Source organism: Solea solea, chromosome 9 (genome assembly GCF_958295425.1).
Source record: "Solea solea chromosome 9, fSolSol10.1, whole genome shotgun sequence".
NCBI lineage: Eukaryota > Metazoa > Chordata > Actinopteri > Pleuronectiformes > Soleidae > Solea > Solea solea.
The window spans coordinates 28,911,003-28,927,660 of NC_081142.1; the positions used below are offsets into that span (position 1 = coordinate 28,911,003).

Below are 16,658 nucleotides of genomic sequence, written 5' to 3' on the forward strand. Positions count from 1 at the left end.
TCAATTACATCTCTCATCATATGGCTGTTATTGATGATGGAGCTAGTTTGTAAGATTATACACAATCTGTCAGTTCAGTGGTTCCCAGTTATAGGACTGGACTTCTTCAAAGAATATCAAACAATTCAAAACTACTCCTCATGGGTTGTAATAATAATAATAACCAATTACAACAACAGAATTACTTCTTTTTTTTTTAGGAAATATAGTTGGTGGTTTTTCCTGAAAATGTACTTATATTTATATTTGTATATTTCCACCACAATCATCTGCTGACTTGTGGTTATAATGTGGTTGTCATGCATCATGAGCGTACAGTGGAACGATCACTCACTGCCGTCACTTTGAATACATTTGAATAATTTCAGAAAGCACTCAGCCAAGGCTGCTCACATAAATCATTCCTCGCACCAATGAAAATCCATTGTTTAATTCAGAAGTTAGGTCACTCACAAACATGTCCACTTTTACAGTCACAGTAAAAAAACATGTTTCATTTATTTGGTCTCCACTAAATAATGTGCCTGAGAGACACACTCTAATTATCTTAAGTGCCTGTTATTACACTATTATTGCAACCAATCTGTCCGTTTTTATGTCATCACTTCATCTGCACTTGGTACCACTGTATTGCTACTTTCTTAAACGCTTCATCATTTCAAAGAATAGTTTTTGTCTCCCCCTCCTCCTCCCACTGTGCGGTGCCTCACCACTATGCGCTCTGATAAATTTGCAGGAAAAGGGGGTGGGGAGGTGGAGGGTTAGCAGCAGCAGGTGCGTCCTCCTCATCCACAGCATCCCCGGCCCCACCACGCCCCCACACCCCCCACACAGGACTTAAACAGGCCCGCTGTAGTGATGACTGTGTGAGTCAACACATGACAGTGTGTCAGGACAGAGATGAACCTCGAGGTTGATTATGGAGGTTCCAGCAGCAGCGGCAATGGAAAGCTGCGCCACTGGCTCATCGAGCAGGTGGACTGTGGGAAGTATCCTGGACTCGTGTGGGAGAACAATGAGAAGAGCGTCTTCAGGATACCGTGGAAACACGCTGGAAAACAGGACTACAATCGAGACAAGGACGCCGCATTGTTCAAGGTATGTGGCACAAGTGAAAAAAGAAGTTATGCCTCGGGGGAAATCACCTATAATGTCTATATAATTTCCATAATGCAGGCTCTAGGACAGTGGTACAGGTATATTGTGATTTTGCAACTAATAGCAAATGAATTGCACAAACAAAGATGACTTTCTAATGTCACCATTTATCAGCAGATTCTCCCATGATGTGGTGATTGAGAACAATTGATAACTTCTGGCTCTTTCTGCATGGAGGTCACATGTTCGCCCAGTGTGTGCGTGGGTATTCTCTGGGTTCTCCGGCTTCCTCCCAGTCCAAAAAAACGCAATTGAAATAGTCACTCTAAATGGACCATAGGTGCACTGTAAACCCTAATAAGTTCACTGAACTCAAAAATTATTTTGTAACAGATTACACAAAAATATTTTAGTGATATTTTTAAATGTTTTAAGTTGACATAAAATAAAGATTACATTTGCAGTTGACTTAAATCATCTCAATGTTATCTTATAAATATTGATATTCCTCAACTTATAATTAGGGAGTAATTCACTCAAAATCTTCAATATTTTTCAACTCATATAATGTAGAAAATACACTCAAAATTTTCAATATTCTTCAGCTCATATAATGTGGAAAATACACTTAAAATGTTCAATATTCTTCAACTCATATAATGTGGAAAATACACTTAAAATGTTCAATATTCTTCAACTCATATAATGTGGAAAATACACTTAAAATGTTCAATATTCTTCAACTCATATAATGTGGAAAATACACTCAAAATCTTCAATATTTTTCAACTCATATAATGTGGAAAATACACTCAAAATCTTCAATATTCTTCAGCTCATATAATGTGGAAAATACACTCAAAATCTTCAATATTCTTCAACTCATAATGTTAGAAAACATTGAAGTGACACCACAGTGACAATTTAACAACTTTTTTTATTCAACACAATGTGCTTTTTAAAAAGGCACAAATCAAAGGAGCTCAGTGAAAACAAATGCTTGACATAAATTAAAACAAAAGGAAATGACTCCAGCAAAACAAAATGTGTTTTAATGTACATTTAGTGTCCTCTCAATAGTTCCATATTCTGATAGTGGTCATTGTCAGCACTTACTGTACCTTGAAGACTACAAATAACTTTTTTTAAATAAAAAATTCAAATAAAGTACTTGTTTCTACTGTGCCGTACTTCAACTGGCAACATCAAGGCAGTGCATCAACATAGGCATTAGGCAACAGAACATTAAACATGTATAGTGCATGAATTGAACAGTGAATTGAAGATGCAAACTGTGCCACATTCAGCATAACTAATTAGGCTTTGTACTGAGGTAGAAGAGGCAAATGGTTACATGTGTTAACAGGGGAAAAAAGAAAAACCTTCCTCAATACTCAGCTCAACAAATAGTCCATTCTGGGTGATTCACTCATAGAACAAATCATTCTTCAGTGTCAGTAGACGCCCTTTCAGTGGTTTGTTGTCCTCAAAACACATCACAACTTTTTGGATAAATGTAAATGTAAGCTCGAGACTCTTTGGATACTTTAGGTCTAGTGCATAGACCCAAAAGTACCCAAAGAGCAGGACAAATGAGTCAGCCATATTTGTGGGACCACTCACAAGTATTTCATCCTCCACATCAATACAGATGCTCTCAGGGCTGAAGAGGGCCACATCAGTATTGTCATCCATGACGACTGTCAGGAGAGCCACTGGAGTGTCAGTGAGTTCTGGACCATCACAAAATACAAAACACAAATATTACAAGAATGAGTCCAGCCCCTCAAGGATACAAATCATGCAAATGATGTCTAGAGATTACTGTCACTTAGCACTAAGCTACATGTTTAAACTATTTTCTTTATATATGCTTATGTCTTATGTTAGTTTCCCACCTATCTGTTAGCATACGTTTTGTTTAGTGGAATGCTTTATACTTACCTTTTCATTTATGTAATTTATACATGTTAGTTTGCAGAATAACAACTCAAGTAAACTACATAAACTGGTACTTGGGGGTATTCCAGGATGTTCAAGACACTCTGAGCCTAACCCTGAACTCTGAGTTGATTTAAGGCTAATATAAAAGAAAGTGATGTTAAATTCAAAATGAAAAGACGACCGCATCTAAAACTGTCAATGATTTTTATTACGGCTGCGTAATGTCTGCTTCCTGTGTTCTCCCCCTGAATCACAGCATCGGAGCTTCATTGATGGTGGCTTTTTACTAGTCGTCAGGCAAAAGCTCACCTCAGAGTTCACATACTCAGAGTCGACTTACCTAACTCAGAGCAGCTGTTCTGGAACTGAAAACTCAGAATTTCACATCACAGGATAAGTCAACTCAGAGTTCAGGGTTATGCTCAACATTTTTTGAACCTCCTTTCTGGAATAGCCCTCTAGAATGGAGAACTCAGAGTTTCCCTCATCTCAGGGTTCAGACTGAGTTTTCACGTAACCTGCTTTCTGGAATACCCCCCTTGTTCTCCTAGAGTTCTTTGAGTGATGTCATATGTTTAAGCTGACAGAATAGCTAGGCAAAGGGATTGATAGTGAGGCCAGTACACTTACATTACAGGTCCTGAAGAACTTGGAGGCATCTTCACGCAGGTACACAGGAAGTGCACGAAGGACGAGGGCCCGTCTCATATTTGTATCACGTTGTTCCTAGATAGACAAAAAATATCCATTACAATAGTAATTACACAAATGCAAAGCAAACACTTAAAAAAGTGGTCATTGCTATAGATGGTAGATTCAGTATATTGGGTCACCATTTCTTCAGTAAAACATTTACTTAATAACTTTCTATTGTAAATACTTTAATAACTCACAAAAGAAAAAATTTACAAAAACTGTAGTTATTTGGACTTCTTGAAATTGAAGCTGATAAAGTATCTTTTTAAGGTCCCTCTTACTGATAGAATACATCTTGTCAAGACGTCTATCTCTGATGAGATGACAATGTTGTGTTCATGGCATAATCACTTAACCTCGGGGCACAGTCGAGGCAATTCACACTATAGCTTCTTATATTTCTCTGCAAACAATCTGTTAATAATCTGTTTCTGAATCATTCAAAGTTAGAAATTCACCTGAAGGTCATAAATCCTTATGAGCTTGGCTAGCTCCTCCGCGTTCTTGCCAGTCTTGGTGGCCTTGTCTCTGAACAAGGTGATGAGTTTAGGCACGTGTCTGTCCAGCTCCTTGTAGAATTGATTGCGCAGGTTAACGTTGTTGATTCTGTGGAACTCTGCAAACACCTGTACATGGACAGAATTACACAGAAATGTACCATGATGAATTAGGAACAGATTAGCGAACACAGGGCGAGCTCTACGTGCACAATGCCCTCAAAAAGATCGTGGAGGGCATCAGGTGGAAAGCCAGTGACAGTATGAAAATGCTTTAGATGCTGGCTCAGGACACAATCTGCCTGAACACCATTCGGACTTTGACTATCCCCATGCATTACGGCATTTACATCACTATTATGGCTGTCTTTTGTCCTAAGACTGAACTCGCCACTTGCAACTTCATGAGTCTGAAGTTTAGCTTGTGTCGCTGTGCAGAATCTGCAAAAATATTCTGCTCTAAAAGACTTTGAAAAGCCTGCCAAATCATGGGCTACAAGATTGTCAGACACCACACACAACTGTTCCTTGAACTACCTTACCAATAGACTCAATGAATACCCCATCTTGTTCAAGGGTACAAAGGTCTCTCAACAAAGGTCCAAGTGCTTTTTCATAGCCAAATGTCTGTATGTCAGCCACTTTACATGAAGCTGCAAGCTGAATCACATGCACGGCTGATCAATATTTACTGGGAAGATCAGCAAGCATCCAGTATACTGAACAGATTTTATGTATTTTGCGTGATGTGCCAAGTGGATTGGCTATTTCCAAATCATCAATGTACAAAATGAGTGTTATCTTCAACTCATCTGAAGACAAGAATGTGTTCTCTTTGAAGTAAAAACCATCTTGGTGGCTTACATAATGACTGTTTTGTGCCACCTTTGTTTCTTTAATTTTGTCCAGAATATCTGTATGATTGAAGATGTTTTGTATCATCTTAAGAATGGGAACATGCACTGCTGTGTGTCCTGGCTGTAGCAGACACTGTACAGGCTTTACCACAGGGTAATTATTTTCGATGAAGGTTTTCCTTCTCTTGGTTGAGGATAACTGCTTCCCCTTAGCTGTAGCACTGACAATAACATTACTGTCCATAACAGTACTGACAACCTCATTTATAAGTGTTTCACTGACAGTGATGTCATGACTCTGTAAGACCTTTTTGTCATGTTTGAGTATCGGTTGGGACAAGGAAAATATCTGAGTCAAATGTTCCACTATTTCAGTACAGTGCCAAAATAACTGTCCCCGAGTATTTGAAGTTGCAGAACACAACCTGCACTTCCACTCCATTAGGCCAACTTCACCCTGCAATTTAAATATTTTAAATTTAAGTCCATTCAGCCCCGTTTTGCACTGTTGGCTATTCAAAAATTGAATTTGTACAAGTTAAGTGTGTAAAATTTTGAATAAGGGGGGAAACGATTATGCCAACCAGTGGACAACACATCAGTAAATTGATCAATTCTGTTCTGCTGCAAAAAATCTAAAAATTGTGAATAATTCAGGGCGAAAACCACTATTTCTTTTTATTCAAATTAGTACATTAGTAATATACAAACCTCAGCAATTGGCACCTGTCTGATGGTTAAACGCTGACTCTCTGTAGCACTCTTTGTAGTCCGATATCTGTACACAACATGCACACAGAGATGATTTATTAATGTTCAAAAACTTTCTTAAAATAATACATAATGCTACATGAAATTTAAAAAAGTGAATATACAGATAAAAAAAGTTTCCAAATCCATCGAAAACATTTATTATACGCTAATTATAGTAAAGAATAAAATGTTAAAAGATATTAGTTAGTATCAAAGCATCACAGTTGTGCACTTATAGATCTGTTATTTCTGTTGTTGATGTTTTTGTTTTTAACAAAGTATTAATAAAGGGTTCTCAACTGTGGACCCCACAGTTGAGATAAAAAAACATTTAAAGAAATAGCAAAAGAACGACTGTGGAAACACATACAATAAAACCAACTGTTAATAACACTTTTTCATAATATATCCTACCTGAACTGATTTCGAGATGATCTCACAACCACACACTTGAGCCTACGAAGAAGTACAAAAACCAGGCCTGATTAGCATCATGTTGTTCGTTTCACGCTAGCACACACATACACACAGCTCGACAAAGTAAACTATTGACTGTGTAACACGGACACGTATTGAAATAAGTATACTCACAGTATGCACGTGCATTACCGGCGAACAGCGAAAACAACAACCGGCAGAAACCGGAAAGCCGGGATAACGTTATGCTTTCATCTAAGAAACCCACAGATAACGTTACGCCGTTGTAACACCAACGTATTTGTCACATTCAACAACTTCTAAAGTTACAATTACTTGGATTTGTAAACTATTCACAACAAGTATTCACTATTCCCAGTTCCAAATTTAATCGAAATTCAAATTAAAAAAACGTTAGTGGTACTTACCAAATCAGGGCTGATGATAAGACGACGCGTAAGAAAACGAGGGCAATAAGACAGTGGTGGTGGTTTGAAGCGGTGGGATAAAATTGCGCATTGCACACAAATAAAAATATATTTGCAAACGAATAAAAACTGTGTTCCACATCAACACGAGCTGGCCAAAACTTCCCGCATCAAAACAAATTCAAGATGGCTGACTCTCCTGAGGGAGAGATAAGACCCACCCACCATGACGTCATGAAGTCGATGATAAACTTTGTGAGCGTTCCACACAAATTAGCTATAAAATATTGAGCCCTATTTAATTAACTAGGACTTTTTATGCATATCTGAAACATGGCTTCAACATTCTACCCCCATCAATGTATTTACAATGAGCGGGTTCCAATGCTTCAGACGAGACAGGGCCATGGGAAGAGGGGGCGGGGTACTTGCGAACGCATATATTTCAAGCCGGAAATCTCTCTTGAGTATGTCGCACTAAAAGTTGTTTTGTCTCAGCAAATGTCATTCATTATTATAGGCTTTTATAGACCCCCGACTGCCAATGACACATTTTATGACAAATTTGATGATATCCTTAAAGAATGTGACCATAACAAAGAAATTATTATTATGGGGGATTTTAATCTCAATTGGGAAGATAAGTCTAAGAGGAGAAAGTTAAAAGTTATTACAGACAAATACCATCTAGAACAACTGATAAAGGGCCCAAGCAGAATCACAAAATGTTCGAGTACACAACTTGATCTTTTCTTCTCCAATAAACCTGAAAGGATAACTAAAACGTATAACCTGATCACTGGCTTTTAAGACCACAATCTAACTCTGGTGGCAAGGAAATTAAGTAAAAGATTTAAGATTAATGCTTCAGCTTCACGCCACACAAATGTTTACTGTATCCCTAAAAGTAAACAGGAAACATTTGATAATGAGATAAATAACTTGGACTGGGGAGACATTTTATCCTCTGAAAATCTGGAGAATAGTTGCCAGCTATTTACATCAAAAATCAACATTGTCAGAGATAAACACATCGTCAAAAACATGAGAGAAAATAAGAACAAGGTCAACCTGCCTTGGTTTAGTGAAATTCTATGGCAACTGATGAAGAGTAGAGACGCTGCCTTAAAAAAGGCCATTAAAACCAAAAGAGACACAGACATTTTGGTCTATAAAAACCTAAGGAACAAAGTCATAAACAAACCAAGTCACACTTCTTTCTCAAACTTTTGAATGATGCTAAAGGGAACAAAAGCATCAACAGTCTCTTAGGGAGAGCTCAACATCACACTGAAGATATCCAGCTCACAGTTCAGGGCCAGACAATAGATGACAATGCCAAAATTGCCTCCATTTTTAATTCCTTTTTTATTGACTCTGTTCAGGAACTAGGAAATAATTTTAAGACTGGTGAACAACTCACTGACCTGAATGTTGCAGGACAGGGTTTTGACCTAGTCACAGTCACTGAAGAGGAAGTCAAAAAAGTGATTTGCTCCTTAAAAAACTCAAAAAGCAAAGATGTCTCTCATCAGGACACAGTGTTTATCAAAAAACATTCAACCACACTAATTCCTCCAATTACTCACTTGGCAAACCTCTCCATTATTCAAAGTTTCTTTCCTCCACACTGGAAACAGGCCATTGTAACTCCTATCTTTAAATCTGGTGATCGCAATATAGTCACTAACTACAGACCCATTAGCATCTTACCAGTAATTTCCAAAATTGTAGAAAAAATCGTCATAAACCAACTTACAGACCACATGAATAGCTGTAACCCTGGTCTTGACTCAGCACAATTTGTATTCAGAAAACACCATTCCACAGAAACAGCCATCCTCCAACTAACAGAGCAAATCAGACTAGGTCTGGACAAAGGTGGAGTTGTTGGAGCTGTGTTCTTAGACTTAAGTAAAGCCTTCAACACAGTTAATCATAAGGTCCTTTTGTCTAAGCTCTCCAACTTCAACCTTTCGTCCAACACACTTGCATGGATATCGTCCTACCTATCCGATAGAAGGCAGTGTGTGAAAATTAAAGATGCAGGCTCCAGCTACTTAAGGTGCACATTGGGTGTACCTCAAGGATCTGTGTTAGGCCCACTACTATTCAGTTTATACATTAATGACCTCCCACTGTATTGTCATGACGTAGAGGTACAACTCTATGCTGATGACACCGTCTTATACACACATGCAAAATCAGCTCAGCAAGCTGCTACTAAACTAACCAACGCACTGGTTGGAGTTGCAGAGTGGCTCGACCAATCCTGTCTCACCCTGAATGTAAGTAAAACAAAAGGCATGTTCTTCTCCAACACCAAGCTGAACATCCCAGATGTAAATATCTACATCAGAGGTGAACAGATTGAGACTGTCAGCGAGTTCAAATATCTTGGTGTGCTACTTGGTCCAAATTTGAATTTCAAGAAACATATCAAAAAGATGACAAAAACTATCAAATACAACTTGGCTAACTTCAGGCAGATTAGATCCTCCCTATCCACAGAGGTTGCAAAAATATTTCTGCATGCTCTTATTTTATCTCACATCTCCTATTGTATCACTTGTTGGGGGCAGGCTAGTCAAACAACAATCAGGCCCTTAGAATCCCTGTATAAACAGGCACTGAAAATATTTGACAAAAAGATACTTAGGTACCATCATTGTGACATACTACACAGGCACAATCTTCTATCTTTTGAAAATTTTTGATTTTTGTCAAACGTATGCACAGTCTACAAAATCCTAAAAGGCTTGGCTCCCACCTGTCTGCAAAGGTTTGTTTGTTACCGTGGCTCTGTAAGGTCCACAAGAACATCATCTGTACACAGCTGCACTGTACCCTTTCGCTACTCAGCATTTGGACTGGCAGCCTTTTCTGTTAAAGCAAGAATGGTTGTTTGTCTCTGTGATGGACTGTCCAACTTTCACTCTGTCAGCTGAGACCCCGTGTGGAGGATAAAGCGGTAGATGATGGATGGATGGATGGATGGATGGATGGATGGATGGGTAACTTCTGCATTTGTCCTCTGTGAAGCACTTTGCTTTTGTGAATGTAACTAGACTATGCTAAAAAAATATATACTCATTCAAAATCCAACAGTCAACCACACTGAAAAAAACGCTCACTGGCAGAGTCATTTTCTGGAGAGAGAAAACTTGCAGCTATTTTATCTTTACCATAAGAACTGGATCAGAGATGTCTTCTTCTGTTCTCTCCACTGATGCCTTGTGTGTGATCTGTGCTCTCCGTAATGTTGTCTATGTACAGAGACCTGAGATCATGTATGTGATGATGGTACTATACAAAATAAAATTGAATTGCATTGAATTCTCATGGCCCTCAGATTGAACTGCAGGCCACAGAGAGGTTTGGGTTGATCCAGTATGGTACTTCATATTTTTTTGCGTCTCCATTATGAATAGTACCAAAATAACCAGAACCAGCCCAGGGCTCCAGACTAACCTTTACTAGGAGCACAGAGGAAGCACAGAGGAAGCACATAGGAAGCAGAACATTTAGGGGCTCAAATTTTCTCTCATTTTCACTGTATTACTGATATTTACTTAAATAAATGCAGAAATGTGTTGTTTTAAATTGACAGTGTCAAAATAAAATGAACAACCAACTGGATCCTTTTTTGACAATAACATTTAACTTAGTCATAGGATTAAACACAAAAAACTTTCCAAAACCACCAAACTCCTCACTGTTAAGCAGCTGTCAGTGTTTATCTTTACTGTTGATAGTTATAGATTTTGATTTGAATGTGCTGTGTTTGAACAATAGGGAAAATCCACTACAATCCAATGCAAAGCATTTTTGTCTCAGCCCGAGTTTATATAAAAAGAACTGACACATTTTGATAGATGTTACATTGACTGGCATCTCTGGGCACCCTTCCCTTTGGGTACCAGATTAAAATGGTACGATACAGTCAGGGTGGAGCTAGACTGGCTCCACCCATGACAGTCAGCTGATTGGGTGACAGAAGAACTTAACTGTCTGCAGTCTATTGTCAAACAAAGCATGCGGCCTTGTGTGTCATGGTGTGTTATAGTGTGTTATAGTGTGTAATAGCGTGTAATAGTGTGTATTACTGGTTATAGTGTGTTATAGTGTGTCATGGTGTGTTTTAGTGTGTTATAGTGTGTCAACAGTATGGTTTTATTCCTAGAAAGAGTACTACAGATGCAGTATTTGCTTTAAGAATGCTGGTAGACAAATACAGAGAAGGTCAGAGGGAGCTGCATTGTGCCTTTGTAGATCTGGAAAAAGAGAGAGGAACTATGGTCCTGTATGAGGAAGTCTGGAGTGGCAGAGAAGTATGTTAGACTGGTGCAGGACATGTATGCCAACTGTGAGACAGCGGTGAGGTGTGCTGTAGGTGTGACAGAGAAGTTCAAGGTGGAGGTGGGACTACATCAGGGTTCGGCTCTGAGTCCCTTCTTGTTTGCGGTGGTGATGGACAGACTGACAGATGAGGTTAGACAGGAAGCTCCATGGACTATGATGTTTGCAGATGACATTGTGATCTGTGGTGAGAGCAGAGACCAGGTGGAGGAAAAGCTTGAGAGGTGGAGATATGCTCTAGAAAGGAGAGGAATGAAGGTTAGTCGCAGCAAGACAGAATATATGTGTGTGAATGAGAGGAACCCAAGTGGAACCATGAGGCTACAGGGAGTGGAGATAAAGAAGGTGGAGGATTTGAAGTATTTAGGGTCAACAGTTCAGAGCAGTGGAGATTGTGGAAAAGAGGTGAAGAAACGTGTTCAAGCTGGTTGGAATGGGTGGAGAAAAGTGTCAGGGGTAATGTGTGATAAAAGAGTATCAGCCAGAATGAAAGAAAGATATACAAGACAGTGGTGAGACCAGCGATGCTGTATGGTCTAGAGACAGTGGCACTGAGGAAAAGACAGGAAGCAGAGCTGGAGGTAGCAGAGATGAAGATGTTGAGGTTCTCTTTGGGAGTGACCAAGATGGATAGGATCAGGAATGAGTCAATCAGAGGAACAGCACATGTTAGATGTTTTGGAGATAAGGTCAGAGAGGCCAGAATGAGATGGTTTGGTCATGTACAGAGGAGGGATAGTGAGTATATTGGTAGAAGGATGCTGGGGTTGGAACTGCCAGGCAGGAGGTCTAGAGGAAGACCAAAGAGAAGGTTTATGGATGTAGTGAAAGAGGACATGAAGTTAGTTGGTGTGAGAGAGGGGGATACAGAGAACAGGGTGAGATGGAGGAGGTTGATTTGCTGTGGCGACCCCTGAAGGGAGCAGCCGAAAGGAAAAGAAGAAGAAGAGGAGTGTGTTACAGTGTGTATTACTGGTTATAGTGTGTCATAGTGTGTATTACTGGTTATAGTGTGTCATGGTGTGTTATAGTGTGTCATGGTGTGTTATAGTGTGTATTACTGGTTATAGTGTGTTATGGTGTGTTATAGTGTGTCATGGTCTGTTATAGTGTGTTATAGCGTGTATTACTGGTTATAGTGTGTCATGGTGTGTTATAGTGTGTCATGGTCTGTTATAGTGTGTTATAGTGTGTATTACTGGTTATAGTGTGTCATGGTCTGTTATAGTGTGTTATAGTGTGTATTACTGGTTATAGTGTGTCATGGTCTGTTATAGTGTGTTATAGTGTGTATTACTGGTTATAGTGTGTCATGGTCTGTTATAGTGTGTTATAGTGTGTATTACTGGCTATAGTGTGTCATGGTGTGTTATAGTGTGTATTACTGGTTATAGTGTGTTATGGTGTGTTATAGTGTGTCATGGTGTGTTATAGTGTGTTATAGTGTGTATTACTGGTTATAGTGTGTTATGGTGTGTTATAGTGTGTTATACTGGTTATAGTGTGTCATAGTGTGTTATACTGGTTATAGTGTGTCATAGTGTGTTATAGTGTGTCATGGTGTGTTATAGTGTGTTGTACTGGTTATAGTGTGTCATAGTGTGTTATAGTGTGTCATGGTGTTTTATAGTGTGTTATAGTGTGTATTACTAGTTATGGTGTGTTGTGGTGTGTTATAGTGTGTCATGGCGTGTTATAGTGTGTATTACTGGTTATAGTGTGTTATGGTGTGTTATAGTGTGTTATAGTGTGTTATACTGGTTATAGTGTGTTATGGTGTGTTATAGTGTGTTATACTGGTTATAGTGTGTCATAGTGTGTTATGGTGTGTTATAGTATGTTATAGTGTGTCATGGTGTGTTATACTGGTTGTAGTGTGTCATAGTGTGTTATACTGGTTATAGTGTGTCATAGTGTGATATAGTGTGTCATAGTGTGTTATAGTGTGTCATGGTGTGTTATAGTGTGTATTACTGGTTATAGTATGTTATAGTGTATCATGGTCTGTTATAGTGTGTGTTACTGGTTCTATGGTGTGTTATATATAGTGGTGTGTTATATATAGTGTGTATTACTGGTTATAGTGTGTTATGGTGTGTTATAGTGTGTATTACTGGTTATAGTGTGTTATAGTGTGTATTACTGGTTATAGTGTGTTATAGTGTGTCATAGTGTGTTATAGTGTGTTATACTGGTTATAGTGTGTTATGGTGTGTTATAGTGTGTTATACTAGTTATAGTGTGTCATGGTGTGTTATGGTGTGTTATAGTGTGTTATAGTATGTCATGGTCTGTTATAGTGTGTTATAGTGTGTATTACTGGTTATAGTGTGTTATAGTGTATTATGGTGTGTTATAGTGTGTCATGGTGTGTTATAGTGTGTTATAGTGTGTATTACTGGTTACCGTGTGTCATAGTGTGTCATAGTGTGTTATACTGGTTATAGTGTGTCATAGTGTGTTATAGTGTGTTATGGTGTGTTATACTGGTTATAATGTGTTATGGTGTGTCATGGTGTGTTATACTGGTTATAGTGTGTCATAGTGTGTTATACTGGTTATAGTGTGTCATGGTGTGTTATACTGGTTATAGTGTGTCATAGTGTGTTATGGTGTATCATGGTGTGTTATAGTGTGTAATACTGGTTATAGTGTGTTATACTGGTTGTAGTGTGTTACAGTGTGTCATGTTGTGTCATGGTGTGTTATAGTGTGTCATGTTGTGTCATGGTGTGTTATAGTGTGTTATACTGGTCTTAGTGTGTCATAGTGTGTTATAGTGTGTCATAGTGTGTTATAGTGTGTAATACTGGTTGTAGTGTGTTATAGTGTGTTATACTGGTTATAGTGTGTTATACTGGTTATAGTGTGTCATGGTGTGTCATAGTGTGTCATGTTGTGTCATGGTGTGTTATGGTGTGTCATGTTGTGTCATGGTGTGTTATAGTGTGTCATGGTGTGTGTCATGGCCTCCTCGGCGTCTTTGGACCCCACTTTGAGAATAATTAGCGTCCACATATATTAACTTGTACCAGTTACTGTTCTGCAGGCCTGGGCACTGTTCAAGGGCAAGTTTCGGGAGGGGGTTGACAAGCCAGACCCACCGACATGGAAGACCCGTCTTCGCTGTGCTCTCAACAAGAGCAATGACTTTGAGGAGCTGGTAGACAGGAGCCAGCTGGACATCTCTGATCCATACAAGGTGTACCGCATCATCCCTGAGAGTGCCAAGAAAAGTCAGTAACTTCATCAAACAATGCAGCTTTTACTGTTTTAAATGGCATCATGATGATCATTTTTACAGGTAAAATGACATTAATAATATCATTCATTGTAATAGTAAGACCATCTGTGTCTCAGTGTGATTGTCACTGACTTCTTAGTGAAACAATACATTTCAAACAGTCAAACATTTAAACATCATGGTTTCAACACTTTCTGAGCTGTATGACTGGACTTTTTTGTGAAGTGAATTGTGAAGTGAATTGTTCTGTGTTGCATGCAGGACCTCGACAGGAGAATAACCCACTGAGTCCAAGGAGTTATCAAGTGCAGTCCTACCCTTCACTGCAGAATCAGGTGCTTTTTATCAAAATGATTAATTTCCTTCTTTATAGCTCTTATTTGTTAAACAGGTTTTTACCATGTTAAAAGCAACTCTTACCAGTGTGTCTTCATAAGGAATCAAATGAATGCAAAGAAAGTTACTTTATGAACTTGAATTTTAAATGACTTGATTTATTTCATGTCAAAGAAATTGCAGTGAGTCTGAGGTGTCTACTTTAGAAATGCTAATGCACAGCATTTCTAGTTTGCAGTCATTTCAGTTTAGTTGTCTTCATTGTTGCATACAGACTGACAGATGAATGAATGGGTTGCAGCATTAACAATGGCAAACACTCACAACTGATATAAACACAGAATGAGCAGAAGAATCTGCACCCTACTTCATTTATTCATTTCAGTTGATGTTTGATCCACAGTATGTTCCCACAAAGTCAAACTGTACTCCAGGTTTTTTAATCATCATTTATTCTCAAAAATGTGACACTGACTGACTCCTCCTCCCCCTCCCTCGATCTCAGATCAGAAAAACAAACATGAGATGGTGCATGAGATGCTATTTGCAATAATAATTCATATTAATTATTATAATAATAACAACACATAATGTCCCACCTTTAATTAAACATAATTAACACATTAACACTGGGAACCCTGTGAATGAACAAGTATAAAGAAAGAAAATAATATTACTGGGGGGGTATGTCTCGAGACCGTTTTTGTCACAGCCTCGGCAGTCTTGGTCTCGGTCTTGTCTTGGTCTCGGTTTAGGCGGTCTTGACTACAAGTCCCAACAAGCAGGGAAATGTCTCAGGTAGACTCAGGTGTATGATGACGTTTTGTCTATTGTCTCCAGGGTGTGGTCTCACTGTCTTACAGTTTCCCCCCTTTGGCCCCTGAGAGGCATGTGGAACAAAACGATAGGGGTCAAACTGAAAATTGACAGTTCCACACCCATAATTCTATCATTTCAGTCTATGCAGATCTGGCAGTTGCAGGGGGCTGAGTACAAGGGCAGACTGTGTGGATGAGCTGAACAGGATTTCCACTGTCTTCTTGGCCAGGTTGGCCTGTACCTGGGTGCCTCCTTAACAGAAAGTGTCCTCCCACCAGGGAGAGATGTCCAAATCCAGGGGTACTTTTTGGTACTTTGCCCAAAAATGTTGATATGACCCATGGTAAAGTCCTCAGTAACTTCCAGGTAGAAACTGTGATTTGCTGGATAGGTCAACCCCCATAGGAAAAGAGTTAATTTCCCTGGTAACACACCACTGTGTGTGTGGCACCTGAATGGCGTCCGAGTATCCATGTAGAGACTGGACGCTGATGAGCTTGGAATCACTCTGTGAGAAAGGCTTCAGGGTGTTACAAGTGTATAGCTGGAAGTGTTATGACAACATGTGCGGGAAGTAAACAAGGTCTCAGTGTTTCTTAATGTCATATACCCCATGATGTGGTCCCATTTAATCACCTGATTCTTCACCACACTGCCTATTGAGAGTGTGGTGGTGGAATTTGGATAAATCTGTTCTGGGTGAATAAGTGGAAAAGTGACAACGAACCCAATACATCCAATACATTCATTATCAGTATACATCATTGAGGAAGACAACAGTTAACAACAGGCGGCGGAAGATGTGGAGGCTTTCCGCTGTCCGGATGTCGATGGGGAGCTCGTTCCACCATTTGGGAGCGAGGACAGTGAACAGTCTCGAGTTCTGTGAATGCCTCTGCGATCCTCTCAGTGAGGGGGCAGCGAGCCGGTTTGCCGATGCAGAGCGAAGTGGGCGGGCTGGGGTGTAGGTTTTGATCATGTCCTGGATGTAGGCTGGACCGGATCCGTTTGTAGCATGGAACGCAAGCACTAGAGTCTTGAAGCGGATGCGAGCAGCTACAGGAAGCCAGTGAAGGGAGCGGAGGAGAGGTGTAGTGTGGGAGAATTTTAGTAAGTTGAAGACCAGTCGAGCTGCTGCATTCTGGATGAGTTGCAGAGGTCATATGGCACACGTAGGGAGACCAGCCAGGAGGGAGTTGCAGTAATCCAA

At 39.4% G+C, this 16,658-nt stretch overlaps 1 protein-coding gene across 1 annotated transcript in view; it reads left to right on the top strand.

Annotated features, from left to right (window-relative positions):
• The first annotated feature begins 900 nt into the window (after positions 1–900).
• Positions 901–16,658, top strand: part of LOC131465260 (interferon regulatory factor 4-like) — a 34,669-nt gene continuing 18,911 nt past the window's right edge. The window contains exons 1-3 of the mRNA XM_058637743.1: positions 901–1,098; positions 14,099–14,285; positions 14,555–14,628. Coding sequence (XP_058493726.1) covers positions 901–1,098; positions 14,099–14,285; positions 14,555–14,628 — 459 coding nt within the window. The remainder of the gene's footprint in view (positions 1,099–14,098; positions 14,286–14,554; positions 14,629–16,658) is intronic.